This window comes from Trachemys scripta, chromosome 6, assembly GCF_013100865.1.
Source record: "Trachemys scripta elegans isolate TJP31775 chromosome 6, CAS_Tse_1.0, whole genome shotgun sequence".
NCBI lineage: Eukaryota > Metazoa > Chordata > Testudines > Emydidae > Trachemys > Trachemys scripta.
The window spans coordinates 55,942,449-55,959,102 of NC_048303.1; the positions used below are offsets into that span (position 1 = coordinate 55,942,449).

General features: G+C 38.8%; 1 protein-coding gene across 5 annotated transcripts in view; it reads right to left on the minus strand.

Annotated features, from left to right (window-relative positions):
* Positions 1-16,654, minus strand: part of FAM172A (family with sequence similarity 172 member A) — a 343,790-nt gene that overhangs the window by 273,327 nt on the left and 53,809 nt on the right. For all 5 annotated transcript variants that reach the window (XM_034774035.1, XM_034774034.1, XM_034774032.1 and 2 more), the window contains one exon: positions 302-367. In XM_034774035.1, coding sequence (XP_034629926.1) covers positions 302-367 — 66 coding nt within the window. The remainder of the gene's footprint in view (positions 1-301; positions 368-16,654) is intronic.

Sequence of the window (16,654 nt, forward strand, 5' to 3'; positions counted from 1 at the left end):
TTTTTCACATCTCTCATCTGGTCACCCTACATAAATCCCAATGAAATATACTCAGACCCAAACAGATTAGATATATTACAAAAATAGACAGATATTTTTCTACATATTTCTTTGTGTATGAATGAACATGCTGCATGTGTATACAGTGGTCCAAGTCATCTTTGACTGGGCCCTCAGCACAGTTTGTCATATCTGTATCTGACATCTAGATTCCAAACTCCTCAGGGAAGAGATTCTCTTTATTCATACATTTTGTAGTGTGAAGGAAACATCAACATCTTTGAAAAAAAATTCAACTTACTGGGAGAGTTACTTTTTTCAAGTGGCATTCCTTTTCCAGTAGTTCATAGACATATTTAGTAATGATCTGCAAAAAAGAAAACAGAAGTTAAAGCACTTGTGGAAATTGCACATCCATTCATAAAAGCCTTAACAAAAGTGGGCTAGTCACACTGCTTCTCTTTTAAACAGAGCGTATATCTGCTCTCTGTGTTCTTCCCTAAAAAACTAATTACAGAATATACATCTTCATGAAAAAGGGTCCTCCCTTCCCCTCAGAATGTGCTACTTTTCAGTACAAAGAAATCCTAACTGTACCTGTGATTCTACCACCTGTTGCTGTGTGAATAATTATGTAGCTCAAAACTAAGGATTATGACCAATTAATATATACTCAGGGATATAAGAAAGGCTCTCGTTTGCAAAGAAATACTTTAAAAGCATTTTTCCATGAGCAGGATTCCTGAAACCCTCTCCCCTGCAGGTTCACCTCATGAGATACATGGAGAGGAAAACCTTTAGTCATCCTGAGCACAAGCATTTCACTGAGCAGGGGAGGGGCAGGTCAAAGGTGTTCTAAATAGAAGAAGAGAACTGAACCACCCTCCAGCATAGGGAGGTGGAGGGAGGGGTGTAGGTCTGCATTCTCTAAGTAGAAAAAAAGCTGAATTTTTAGGCCTGAAACAAAGGGAATCATTTAAAAAATCCACCAAAAAAAAATCCACTTAATTATTAAGAGTCTCTTCCTTACTGCCCCAAATCTAACAAAAGCTGTTCTAACTTCTAAAGCTTGCCTAATATCTAGGGGAAACTATTTTTCACCTTCATATAATAGGGAAATGGAGAGCTCTCTCACTATTATCAGTTTTTGAGTTAAATTTGGGGACAAACTAAAATTCTTTTGTACATATGGGACTGTAAAAATGGTTCTGAAATAAGTGCCTGTATTTCATTGGCTAAAGAAGCAGAGAAAAATGGCAAATTAAAAAGTGTGTGTGGGGCGGGGGGGGAAGAAAGGTGCTCATTAATAGGCTCAAATGGGGTTCACCTCCCCCTTTAAGACTCAGGGAACCACACTTAAATTCCACAGTTAAAGTACAGGATAAGACCTAAGAATATCTGGGTGCAAACCCACCTGGTGTTCCTTAGTCCAACCCCTCAAGGCCACAATTACAGCCATCCTAATCCAAAGCATATTAAAACACAGCAGAAACATAGTTGTAACAAAGTTCCCAAGTGATGGCATCTTAACAACACACAATGAACTGAGCAGGTAGGAGCCAGGGCATAATAAATTTCAATTTTAATTTTCCAAATGTGCAATTACCAAATAAAGTTTTGGTGAGGTCTGAAAGTTTTCATTACATACATGTAAGCAGATGTAGCACACAAACATTTAAAACGAATCTCAATGAATTCAATGTATTGATGAAAGCTAATTAAAAACAAAACAAAAATGCCATAAAAAAGTCTTTACAAGGGTTACATGAATTTTTTGCTATCCTGCTCAAATATATTTATTGATAGAAAAACACTCAAAAAGCTTTACGGTTTTAAAGAAAATCAGTCTCACTAAACATTACCATCTACAGGGAAACTGCATTTGGAGCAGGAACTTAGCTTTAAGCAATGAGTTGATTTAAGACATGTTTATCCCCAAAGCAGTATGTTAGGAACCTGCATACAGTGTAATTTTACCTCCAGGGCCAAACTGTTTATGGTTCACTGAAATCAACTTTGGTATTATGCCAACTGTAAAGCAGTTAAGTTCCCTACAGTCTCAGATGCTGATGGCGTACAGACGTTAAAATGAGTACAATGATGATATGACCTCAAACATAGGGATTTTATTTTTCACACTAAATCTTGTATCAACCTCCAATGGCTATAAGAACTAAATAATGTATCAAAAATGCTCAAAGGACATTTTAAAAAACTGCTGCGAAGAAAAGAATACATACATGTATATTAGATAATACATGCAAAACAAAATTTTTTTTCTTTGGCTATTAGTTTTTGTCTATTTCTGTTTGTCCACCTTATCTGTTTAGACCATCAGTGCTTCAGGGCAGGAACTATCTTTTATTATGTGTTTCTGGAGAGACCAGCACAATGAGGCTCTGATTGTGATTGGGCCTTTAGGTACTTTTGTAATATAATACAAATCCTAAAAAGACAGGAATGTTAACGTAAACCAACTGTATAGATTACAACAAAAACATTTAAAGTAATGTATATGTTTAACCAGAAAAAACAGTAATCAAATACATCATGGGCCAGACTATCTGATGGAAGACCAGAGAGGAGGGTAGTACTCTGATCCTTGGTCTGCTCAGCACTGGGCAGGTGTCCCAGCACGGATAAGAGCAGACTAACGTCTACTCTAAACTGTGCCAGCTTCCAACAGGCCCTACGGATCATTCTGGCAGCTAGAGATCACTGATAAGCAGTGACACCCTCGTCATGCCACCACAGGGCATAGGAAAGGTAGAGGGTACTTTAGAACAGGGGTTCTCAAACTGGGGGTCGGGACCTCTCTGAGGGTCGCGAGCTTATTGCATGGGGGGGTTGCAAGCGGTCAGCCTCCACCCCAAACACTGCTTTGCCTGCTGCATTTATAATGGCGTTAAATATATAAACAAATGTTTTTAATTTATAATGGGGGAGGGGGGTTGCACTCAGAGAAAGGGGTCACCAGTACAATAGTTTGAGAACCACTGCTTTAGAAGATGCTAGGCAACCTAATAATTCCCTAATAATTATTTAGGAGGGATATTACAATGAGCAGATTTGCTGGCTTTGCAGAAGATTTTTGTCAGGAGATCAGCACACACTTGCCTTAAGTGGAGAATATGGCTGAAAGTACATATAATGCTGCTGATCTAACATTATACGGTAGCTGGAACTTTAACTTTTGCATTTTCTGACTTCTTGTGGTTTCAGGGAGCATGTAATTGTGCAACATAAAATTGACGAGATTTAAAAAATATTTATTATTTTATTCTTTTCTTCCTTTAAGGTAAAAAGTTGAAAAAATGCCTGTGATTAATAATGTTATATTTTAAATGGTGTCAATTAGATTTTAAAGGTCACAACTCCTTGTCCCAGGCAAGACAAGACACCTGGGATGTGGTTTAACTAGGCCACAACTTTGTTAAGTAACACATCAGGGAACTATCCAGCAATAACTTGTCCAGTGCAGATCATCCATCCTTTGTAATCATTCCACCTGGTGGAGGGCTATCATCAAGCCCCCACTCCATTAATCTGTCCCAGGACCACTGCAGAGACTCTGCTATCCTCCGCTCATCTGACGGTTAAGGCGGGGAGGAGGAGAGGAGATTGTCTTCCCATTGCATTAGACATGAGGAACACCAACCCTATTTCCCACTTTTTTTAGTAAATGCCTTCTTCTAATCCACTTCCATTTCTGGTTTATTGAGGAACTGAACCCCCCTCTTAAACAATTAACTGCATGGGGCACCTGCCAAGTTACAAAAAAAATGAATGGTTAAACATTTATGTTAAAATATTAAGAATGCAAAGTAGCTACCACTCAAAAGACAGGAATTCCAGAATTAAGATTGCCCCATTTAGGAGACCTTAATTCAGACTCCTTGTGTGAATATATTAATTACATGACCATATACTATTTATGGTACATTACCCCTACTCATTAGGATGGACAGTGAGACATTCTCTTGTGTGTAAGGTGCTAGACTGGGACTCCAAAGAGATTAATTCTATTCCTGACTTTGCCAGATTTCCTATGTAATTCTGGGCAAGCTATAATGTTTCATAGGCATGAGGGCCAGATTAAGGCAGCATAAGGAAATGTAACTGTAACTTTGGCATACACTAATTGCCGAGATTGATATGGATTTTGCATCCTTAATGTTCTTTTAAGAAGGTTACACAGAGATGTTTTTTAAGAGTGTTTTCAATTACTTTAAAACATTAAAAAGTTTATATTAACAGCATGTTTAATGAAAACTTTTCAATCCCTCATACTAGAACCAACAAAAGATTAATAACTGAACATGGCTAAACTAAAAGAGAAATTAGGGACTAAGGGCCAAATCAGAGAGGTATTTAAATATGTGAGTAGTCTCAATGAAGTCAATAGAACTACTCACATGCTTAGACATGTCCTTAAGTATTGGAGCCTTAATGTAAATTATGAGAGCAGAAAATACAAGCTAGATTCCACAATATAGTGAAAGTACACTAAGGTTTGAAGAGCATTAAATAATAAAACAATCTGAAAAATATGGCAGCCAGAAGTGTGCCCACAAAGTAGAAAGAGAGCTCTGATAAAGGCTTATCTTAAAATAAAAACCCTAAAATCCTAATTTTTTTTTAATAATTAAAATAAATGAATGATCACATACCACAAAGAAAAATATTACTGATCTGCTGGTGAACTCTTCCACAATACAGATGAGCAAGATACATCACACCTGAATGATTTGTTTTAGAACACGTACATGCTACTCCAGAGAAGCTGTTACAGCATATATCATGTCAAAAATCCATGCCAGGATGCAATGAAGTTCACTAAGCCTTGATTATACACCCCCTTCCATGCTTTGATTTACATCCAGTACATCCTGAATTCTGTTCTCTCTCAGGTATATTCCCATTTTCAAAACCAACCTCATCAAGTCTACCAACCAGAAGTTAAGATGTAGCAGAAAGTCCGAAAGTCCAGTGCATAGGAAACAAAAAAAAACAGGCAAAAAGTAAATAAATAAATTAAAAGGCCTCCCCGTCTTATGAACATGCCAATGTTTCTTTAAAGAAAATCCACTGCTAAAAATATAACAAAGGTACTATATGCGCCTGGATTAGGGAAGTGGAAACAGGATACAGAGCCTTTCACCTCTATACCATTTGTCCAAATAATGGGCACAGGTCAGCAGTTCCTGGAAATCATTACCAATTGATGACTATTCATAGGTCTATGTGAAATAAGTTGGCCTTTGTCATGTTCCTTGTGGAAAAGCATTTACATTACAAAAATAATCAATCATCACTCCATGTCAAGGATGAGGCATATTGGCTAAGTTATACGCATTCAATGGATAGGAGATTTCTGTTTCCAAGGATGTGTAAGGTCATGTTTGGGACTGAGATGGACCTTGTCAGAACATTAGTTTTATTTTTAAAACCAAGTATTCAAAATATGTATTTGCCAGTTGGAGAACTCACTCAGTCAGTCAATTTTCCTTTAAATAATTTTATTCATGACCAGACTCTAGAGCAGTGGTGGCCAACCTGTGGCCTGTCAGGGTAATAATCTGCTGGTGGGCCGTGAGACAGTGTTTACATTGACCGTCCGCAGGCACAGCTGCCCACAGCTCCCAGTGGCTGTGGTTTGCCATGTCCCGCAGATCCCAGGAACGGCGAACTGTGGCCACTGGGAGCTGCGGGCAGCTGTGCCTGCCGACTGTCAATGTAAACACTGTCTCGCAGCCTGCCAGAGGATTACCCTGATGGGCCGCGTGCAGCCCGCGGGCCACAGGTTGCCCACCACTGCTCTAAAGAGTTGGGCAAATAATAGATACACAAGATTAGAAAGAAAACCTAGCAAATCATTCATACCTATGGTATTTTCCAGATTGTTAGTCTTACTTTACCTCTCTACATATCCATATATAACTCGGGTAACAACACTTTCCTTCTGTGAGGCTTGGTAGAATTTGATTTTTGTTTTTGTATATTTGACAAATAATATCAATATTTATTTTTAAGCATTTTTTTCAAATTTTCTGCTTGCAAAATTATGGGGGGGGTCATTAAATAATTATTTAATCAACATCTATTGTAATATTAAAAAGTTAAAGCTTTTTAACAGTTAAAACAAATTGTCAGCATCATATGCCAAAATATACAATGTAAATATCCAAAAATGAAACTGTAATAAATTCTCAAGAGGCATTTTTCTTATTTTGCCTATCTGTACATTTCTATTATTATGGACATAAATGTATTTTCATCAGTTTGTATGTGTGCGGTGAAATCAACGTTTATCAACATTTAGCGATAAAAAACTAATCCTTCCAAGCCTTCTTATGGCTAATAAACTGTAATACAAATTTAATCTCCTAAACAAACAAACATGCAGTGTTTAAAAAAAGGAGGGAAATTACAATTAAAATAAATAGTCTTGAGAAGGGATTGTTCAAAATATTGAATTGAATATTTCTATCTTTAAAATAATTAATTCAAACATGATTTACTATGCTTTGAGTTGAACTAAATGAAAATTTAAGGTTTTGTTTTCTGTTAGAGAAAGCACTCAAACTACTAAACTTGAATGATCAAATACACATTCTCATACTGTGAGACCATCACATAATAAAAAAATACTTGTACCTGCCCAACAATATTGTCTTGGCTGATAATTCCACATATATATGAAATCATTACCATTTACCTATAAGTGGACTTTTCTGATAGTAGCATATTCTGCTAGCTGACTCTGTACATGCACAGAAAGAGAATAGTTTTCACTCTCTCCAGTCTTCTCAAATGTTTTCAACTGTCAGTTCTGTCTTGAACTAGTAACTTACAGCTCTATAGTAATCTAACTCTTAAGAAAATGGATCATTAATGGATCTATGAAGGACACTATTTTGGGGAATTCAAGTTCAACCTCAGGTTTAACTTTCACAACTACAGAGAATTCAAGGCACAATACGCAGGTTAGGTGTTTTATCTCTAAAGTTTGAAAACAAACAAGTATAAAACCCACTAACAGGAAAACTCATGCAAGTTATGGATTTATTGTTTAACAAGATTTGTCTCCTCACTGAGAATAAGCACTTAAAATAAATAACAGCTCTTTTAACATATAGAAGTCAGCCCACAAATTTTCAATTTGCAGTATTAGGGCAACAATGTTCAGTGAAAAATGCACAATGAATTCCAACTGACTGCCCTGCGGCAAATCTCAAGTGGTAGGATTGACTCAAGGCTTGCTACTGTTGCTGCCATAGCTTTGGTTGAATGAGCTTTATTTTGACCCTTAAGTGACAAACCTGCCAATAAGTAACAATGAAAGATGCAAAGGAACATTTTGACATACTGCTCTTCGACACAGGCTTACCTCAGCACTGGTGACAAAAAAACAACACAACAAAAAAACCTAAAAGCTGAATGGTCTTTCTAAAGGCTCTCTTCACTGCAAGTTAAAAAAAAAAAAAAAAAAAAAAAAAAAATCAATAGCATTTTTAAAATCCACAAAAGACCTCACTTGGCTTATAGTGTGGCTGGACAATTCATTCGGATGGAATTGACATTACCTCTAAGGGATTTCTTGCTTTTTCTATTGAAAGTAATTCAATTCAAACAACACATAGATGTGATATTCTGGATTCTGAGTTGACTGATCACAAATAGGATCTCAAGATCTTTTGAGAGAAATTTAAAAAACAAAACAGGGATTTGTCAGGAGTGCAGCATATGCTGTTAATGACATTTAATCTGATATTTGGTTCCATGGTCTTTGCTGACACCTGTTGGCTTATTTTTTGTTTGTTTTTTAAAATCATCTCCTCTTTTAGGGCTTGTCTTCACTACTTGTATAAGTTGACCTAAATTACGCTACTCCAGTTACGTGAATAACGTAGCTGGAGTCGACATAGCTTAGGTCGACTTACCCCGGTGTCTTCACTGTGCTGCGTTGACATGAGACGCTCTTCGTTCGACTTACCTTACTCTTCTTGGGGAGCTGGAGTATCGGAGTCGTCCAGAGAGCACTCTGCCATCGATTTAGCAGGCCTTCACTACACCCGCTAAATCAACACCCGCTTCATTGACTGCAGCAGCGTCAATCTCCCCAGTAGTGAAGACAAGAGCTGAGTGTCTTGAGCATTCTGCCTAAAGAAATGTCCAATAGCTCATCTCTATAATGAACCTGAAACTACATTACTGAAAATCCTCACATCAGGATCTATTATTATTATTACAGTACTAACCAGAGGACCCAATCAGAATCAGGGGTCTGTTGTGCTAGATGCTATTCGAAGTCAAAGATAAACTTAGTCCCTATCCCCAAAGAACCCACAAGCTAAGAAGGCAAGAAAGAGTGGAGAAAAGAGAGACAGTTACATATAAAACAAGTTATAAATATGTTTTAGCCCCTCAGCCTAGTCATCATACCCTGGCAGATTGATTGTTGGTGTTAAAGCAGAAGTGGGTTATAAAATTGTCGTGGAAGAGGAAAGGGTAGTAGCCTTTTTGATCATTGCAAGTGTAAGTGGAAGGGTGGGAAACAGCTGGGAGAGGTTTGTTGGACAAGCACATAACTGGGTGCTCAAATTGGCATTATTGACAGAGTAGAGGGTGGAGTGCCAAATAAACTGGCACTACATAATTTGGGTGGAGGGGAAGTGAACACAACTCACACTGAATTTTAAAAAAAAAGTGTTTTTTTTTTCTTTGTGTTAGTGCAAATACGAGTGCATATTCGTAAGAGTATAAAAATATTCTTATACTTATCGGATACATGACATCTTGGTTTAAATTCCAGAACCTATTTATATTTTGATCATTAACTAATATTGTGTCTGCATCTTACTGTGCTGAGCACCCAACAACTGGAGAGCAAAAGTTGCTGACTCACTCACACAGTTATGGAAGACACCTGGGACTCTTATCTACTCTAAGTGGCTGGCAAAAGCCTACATCTAACTTTTAATAGAAGTAATTAACTTTCTTGCTTCTTTTCTAGTCAACAGTTATGACATCTAATACGCTGAACAAAATTTCCCTAAAAAAGATGCATACTTTCTCTTTAAGGACAGGAAAATCTTGCCCCAAAGGCTCTCTTCGAGGGGTGTTAAGCAGAAGATTGAAAAAACAGCTTGGACACCTTGATTTTCTTCCTCTTTTCTATTCCAGATAACAGAACCCATCTAAATATAGCCTTGGATTCTGTTGGTAGACAAACAAGCTGGCAGAAAGCAACAAAAAGCCTCAGATATGGCAAGTAACTGGGTCAAGCCCTGATGAACTTTATCGAGTTACCATAGGTAACGAAGACTATGACATATGACAAGGGTAAAATTCTAATTCTTAGAATCTCAGATTTTCTCAGGTGCTTTATCTAAAGCTTCCATACAACATGGTTTCACGACATCTATTTTGAGAAGATTAAGTTGGGTAATTTTTCTATTTTATTACAAAAGGAAATTCTGCAAGAACATAATATGTTTCTACATTTTTGAGGTATAAAATACACTTATAGTTTATATTACTTCCGCTATTAAAAGATCAAAGAATTAAAAGATATTGTTTACTCATAAATAGTTCATTAACTTGGTGACTAAAAGCATGCAAAAGCCTTCCCTTCCTAGAAATTATGGCTTTTGAGTTCATATACTCAATTGTATCGTATATGTCACTGAATACAAATATGATCAGAAAGAACATCCCTGAATCAAATATGGTATTTATTGGTAGCATGACCTTCAATTTCTAAAAGAATGCAATACCTAGCATATCCAAAGGCAACCCAATATGTAAATAAAACCTCTTTTAAAGACATATTATGGGCCAAAGCTGATTGAATAATATGAAAATCTATTCATATACTTGTTTACAAGGAACTGACTCAAGCTTTGATCCATGTTCATAGTGGTTTTTGTTCACTTTCCAGGGAAAGTTCATACAATACGTTCCTTTTCACAAATGTTTGGGGAAGATACTAATATAGAAATTGCCATACTGGAAGAGCCCAGTGGTCCAAATAGTCCAGTACCTTGTCTACTGATGGCCAGTGCCAGATATTTCAGAGGAAGTGGCAAGAAATCTCTTACTGAACAATTATGGAATAATTTCCCCATGAGAGAAATTTCCTCCTAGCCCTTAGTACTTCTGCTCTGAAGCACTAAGGTTTATATTTCTTATTAAAAATATTAAAATAGGAAATTTTATTCATGTGAAAAATAGATTTTGGTGTGTGTGAACAGCATACTTGTGTGCAAATTAATGTATTTGTGCTAGAACTGCATGCTTGGCCAACTATCAGACCGACTTTTTGCGTTTGTGAGTGAAGGTGTTAAAAGGGAGAGATTAGAGAGCATTTACATGCACTGGCTGCCCTATGAAATAAACAAATATTACATCAGCATGAGCAACAGTGAGGAGGAAAAAAATGGAAGACAGGGGAAAAAAGAGACTCACATAGCATAAAGGACCTTTGCCTGGAAACAACTTGAAAGTTTTTGCAGCACCAGAATTTGGAGTAGTAGTAAAGTCCATGAAATGCACCAATCCCGTAATCTCAAATGGATTTTCCCAAAACACATTGGTTTAGATAAAACAAATTTATTAACTACAGAAAGATAGATTTTAAGTAGTTACAAGTAGTGAGGCATAATAGTCAGAACTGGTTACAAGAAAATAAAAATAAAACACAATGAATGTCTAATTTAACAAGTAAGTGGAGTCAAAGCAAAAGTCTGTCTCACCACATATTCCAGCAGTTTTACTGGCTGAATTCCTCTCAGGCCTGGTCTACACTACAGAGAGTTAGGTCGACGTAGGGCAGCTTATGTCAACCTACTTATGTCATTGTACACACTACAGACTTGCTTCCGCCAATATAAGTGCCCTATTACACCAACATAATAATTCCATCTCCAAGAGAGGCGTAGGGCTTATGTCAGTGTAGTTAGGGTGACACAGAGTCTGTGTAGACACCGCATTACTTACATTAGCTGTTGGCTGCTCACAGCTTGGGCTGTCACCCCAGTTTGGGTGGGGAGCCCCAGTTAGAGCCCAGTTGCCCCAGGCTCCCAACTCCTGGCCGCTGCCTGAACTCCCCACTCCAGGGGGAGGAGAGGGCGGAGAGACCAGGTGGCCAAATGTCTTCATTTGCTGTGCTGGTACATGCTCTGTAGCTAGATATACCCGCATGCACATCACCTTTATTTGTATGCAAGATTACAGCTAGCATGTCAGGGGTGGTATCCCAAGCTTCTGCATATCACAGGAAGCATTATAGGATCCTTCCTCTTTGCTACGTGCTGGTGGTACTGCTGACATCTTCACAGATTTGGCAATGGCAATTTCTTCTCACTGCTCTCTCCTGCCCAACTTGGTGGAAGACATGGAGCAAGTGACCAACAATGTGGTTCCGCTCCTGCTCCTGAGACAAATTTGTCTGGATTGCAGTAAACGACAGGTGAAAACCCTGAGTAAACGGACTCTAACCTTTTTCCACAAGTCAAAGGCAAGTGAGTGGGATGGTGATGGATTCAGTGATGCCCTATGACACAGAGGCACAGGAAATTGCTGGTGGTGTGACTGAATGGCCATGACTTGACTACTCCTTCTGGACTAGGAACAGTATAGATGTAAGGTCCCAGTGCTGCTGGAGAAGTTGTGGAGGACACTGAACTCTGACCACACATTTATGAGAACCCAGGTGTATTCGGCTGACCATGTGGTTGCTCTCTACATGTCCACACGTAGTGGTGAAAAAAGTGCAGCAGAAAACTGTTCCAGGGTGATCAGCACAGCTCATTACTACAGATAAGAAGGGAGGACAGAAACCTTCATAGATTTGGGCAGGGTAAGGCAGGAAAGGGTTCAGTACATTGTGGGAACAGGGCTTGAGGACTCCTGAACTCAGGACACAGAACACGCCCTTTAGCCCCGTCCATACTACACACTGTCATGGGTGTGGGGCCATGCCACCACCCGAGGCATATTCATACCCACACCCCTCAGGTCTGCTAATGTTCTTTCCCCAGACATGTCTTGAAACCTGTGTTTCTGGGGTTTAGATATGGATGGTAAGGGGGCTCTGGCACAACCATATGCGTGGACCCGAGTCCAGAAACAAAGTAGATATAGTTTATGAATATGTTGCCCAAGTCTCTTGTTCCTAGTCTATAGAGAGGTGCAAGTCTTGGACTCCAATCTTTATCTTACTTTTACTTCACTTCGTATTTTCTTTGTTTTTCATCCTCTAAATTGTTGCAACCAGAACTACACACAACATTCAAAATGTTGTCATAACAAGGCTATGTAGTCCATCAGCGTTAGATATTATTAATCTCATATATGCATTCAGGTCAGCATCAACAAGCCCAGCATTTTCTTTGTTGACCTGTGAATTGATATTTAATTTGCTACCATCCCAGTTACATTTTTTGTTTTTATAGATTTGCTTCTACCAGGTAGAGAAAAATATAAAATTGGGAGACAGCTAAGTACACTATATATATATATATTAATATTAAATCTTAAATCTCTGTTGGAAGCCCACTGTAGTAACTTTTTAGAGTCATTCTGCAGTTTAGGTCAGTTCTCCTATGAGGTTGCTATGTGATTGGTGGCATTCGCCAATTGTGTTATGATAAAATATTAAATACTATATTATGGGTCCAAGCACTAATGTAAGTGGTACCTACTTACAGGTTTTCTACTAAGGTGATGTTCTGTTCTCTGTTTCAGACACAACATCCAATCTTAGGTTTTTCTCTATCATCATTGTATCAAACCACTGATCTATCTAGTATTCATTTACTTGGTTTCTGGGCAATCACCCATACCCCATGCTAATACTGACAGAGAAATGGTAGCATTCAATGTGTTGGGAATTAATCTAAGCAAAACCTCCCTCCTTCCAATAACCCAAAACAAAACCTGCTGCAAAATTTTCTCCCTCAACCTATCCTATCAAAACTAGAGGCAAGATGAGGTCACAGTAGCTGGGAATGACAGGCTCAACGGCTCCATCCTAAAAATGACAACAGAAGCTGTCTGGATAGAACTGGTCCCAGTGGGGAAAGCCTTCCTTCAGCAAGTGGGGACTGGAATTAGGGGCTAATGTGAAAAGAATTACTGGCAAGAACTCCAGTTGGAAGGAGACTCCTTGAACTCAGCACTCTGACCTTTTCACATTCAAAATTTGCCCTCTTTGCTTTAGTCACCAGTATTACAGTTTATTGGGTCAATGACTGCGGGCACGTCTAGACAAGGAAAATAAATCAACTTTATAAATGTGTCTAGCTAACACATTTTAAGGAACGTCTTTAAACACTAGCGTAGAGAAGGTTTAACACTTTTAAAAACCTATTAGGTCTTTGTGACCAACCTTAGATCCCCTTCGTGTTGACTATGACCAGCTAATAAGTTTCTAGAACTGTCAAACTTTGTCTCAAAAAGAAAAATGTGTCACTTTTCTGGAATAAAAGAGTAAAGTGACAAGCCATATGTGCTGCTGGAAACCATGGTAGAAGTTGAAGGGACTCCAAATTGAAATTCAGTCAATTTTCAAAAATAGAAGTTTAGAAGTAATATTAGGAATTATACCTTCCCTGAGTTTCTATGCCAACTTTTCTGGTTTTACTATGACATTTACTTATTTTAAAAAATGTTTTCCTTTCTTTGCTGATATAAGACAGATCCACAATCAAACATTACACCACTAACACAAAAGGAACTCTATCTACCAGACCTCCCCATGGCTGATTCAGTGATGTGGGGAAAATTTCTTCCCTGCCCCAAAAGGTTATTACACTACTCTTATTACCAACAGCATATCCAGAAACCCAATTCCAACACTAAACTAAAAAGGAGAGGAGGGAACATTGGTGGAAACAACAGTAACAGATCATATAGTAGCTTACATGGATGTGCAGGAGCAATTGGCTTCTACAGCACTTTAAGAACCAGCTGTGACGTTGCACTCCATATGCTTTATGAAAATATGCTTATGGATGTGAATATGATGCAACTGGAATATGCTTTATGCAAAAGGTCACTTGTAAGGTATCATTTCAAAGCTTATAATCTACTGAGTGTGTTCATCCTATTTGCATATATTATTTCTATGTCTGGAGTTAGGATAATAAGATATAAACTTGTATTACTGATGTAAACATATTAAGTGGAAGCCATTAAGGGTGCTTCAGAATCAATGAACTGTAAATGGCTCTGTGTACATATGGGCCAGCCCAGGAAGAATGGAGGCTGGGGTCTCAGAGGACATTTGATCATGTCACGATACTGGAATCCATCTTAAATCTGGTACTTTTCCATTTAGAAGGAGGGGTGGGGACCCAGACAGACAAAAGATTCCCGCCTTGTGCCAAAGCTATAAAAGAGGGTGGAGCAGGACAAAGGGGGCCAGTCAGGAGAAAGACCCTGCTTACCTTCTGAGATGTCTGCTGGAACTAACAAGAACTGTACTGGGGGAAGGATTGGGCCCAGACGAGGAAGGAGTTTAGTCTATGACAGAAGCTTATTGGACCATCTCTAAGGGTGAGATATTACCTGTAATCAGTTTCTTACTGTATTTTGCTTGGTAACTTACTTTGTTCTGTTATTACTTGAAACCACTTAAATCCTACTTTTTATACTTAATAAAATCATTTTTGTTTATTAATTAACCCAGAGTAAGTGATTAATGCGTGGGGAGCAAATCAGTGTTATAGATGGTGGACAATTTATGAGTTTAACCTGTATAAGCTTTATACAGAGTAGAAAAGATTTATTTGGGGTTTGGATCCCATTAGGAACTGGGTGTCTGGGCGCTGGAGAGGTAACCTGCTGAGCTGTTTTTGGTTAAAGTCTGCAGCTTTGGGGGCGTGGCCCAAACCCCGAGTCTGTGTTGGAGCAGGCTACCAGGTCTGGCTCAACAAGGCAGGGTTCTGGCGTCCCAAGCTGGGAGGAAAAACGGGCTCAGAAGTAATTTCAGCATTCCAGACGACATTCCCAAGGAGACCTCTGTGACCGAACCTGGCACGCCATGAGCCACCGCACAAGAGGAGAGGCACTTCCATGCCTTCACCCCACACCCACACACACACACACACACACAGATGGGGGGCACACAACAAGGGAGGTGCTGCACAAGTGTTCAAGGGATGCGTTTCCCCTACCCAGCCCAGACTAAGCCTACCACTGCTGAAATGGCAGGAACAATATGCCAAAGAGCTGAAATTAGATGTTTGAACTTCTTGAATTTCCTGAGCAGGAAGAGGATAAAACATGGGGAAGTACAAAAATTAAGCTTCTGTCCTATTTTACAGCAGCTAGAGAACTCTTCGTTTTCTCAGGGCACGTCTACACTTAAAACGCTGCATCAGTGCAGCTGCATGCTGTAGTGCTTTAACGAAGACACTCTATGCCAACAGTAGAGAGCTCTCCTGTCAGTGTAGTTAATCCACCTCCCCTAGAGGTGGTACTTGTGTCGGAGGGAGATCTCCTGCTGACATAGCCCTGCCTACACGGTGCCAGGGGTGGGGGGAGGATTAGGTCAGTATAACCACGTTGCTCAGAGGTACAGATTTTTCACACCCCAGAACAATATAGTTATACTGATATAGGTCTGCAATAGAGACCAGACCTTAACTTTTCTCCTGTAGAGAACTGCTGGAAGTTTTAAATCAGACCAGAGATAAAGTTATAATCAATACCTCCCTAAACTGTGGCTGAATCTAAATACTGGTTCAAAGGCCCTCGTTAGTAAGGCAGGCTGGACATTCTATAGCAGCATCAGTAAATTAAATTAAATGTAAAAATCAATAATGTTATCAGCAGTTTCCACTGAATTTATCAAAATAAATAACACATTTTATTTTACCATGTGCCTGAGAAGTTCACACTGACAATGTGTAACTGCACTGCAGAAGTTGTCAGAGGAAAGCTGGAGGTTTTGGCAACTAGATTAAAACAAGCTAAAGCTTTTGGCTTCTAAACAGGTAAGTCTGGAGTTCTGGCAAGGAGGAAGCAGTTGATGCTTTTGGCCCCAGAGAAGAGATGCTTTTCTACTTTCCCTCCCACTTGCGGACAGGCAGAAAGGGAACTTAAACAATTATTTGGGTCGAGGTAGGAGGATTTGAACTTCGTTTTCAATCTAACCAACCTGTGACAGTGTCCACCTGCACCACTTCCCCAGTATTCACTACCATATCCAACAACAGCAAGCACATTAACTGGGTATTTCTGCTACAACAACCAGCACTGAAGTAGCTGATGTTGACATTTAATTGTCACTGAGTTTGTGTGTTAACACCTCACTGATATGAATGGAGCAGTTCCCACTTCTGAAAACTGCGTCAGGCTGATTGCAGATTCAGGAATACAACAGTACAATGGTTTATTTTTGGAAGATTATCTTCACAACAAAAAGGAATAGAATTGTCTCTCTTTTTAAATGAAAAGTTAAGATTCTGATGCATAATTCTAAATCAAGGAATGAATTCTACAGTAAATTCCTCAGCTGTGAACAAATTGAAAAATGCACAGGAATATGATCCACTGTACAAAGCAAGTTCCAGGATCCTGATAATAAAGTATAAACTCTGCTACTTCAACTCTCCACCATTAACATTAAACAGTAAATTAGACT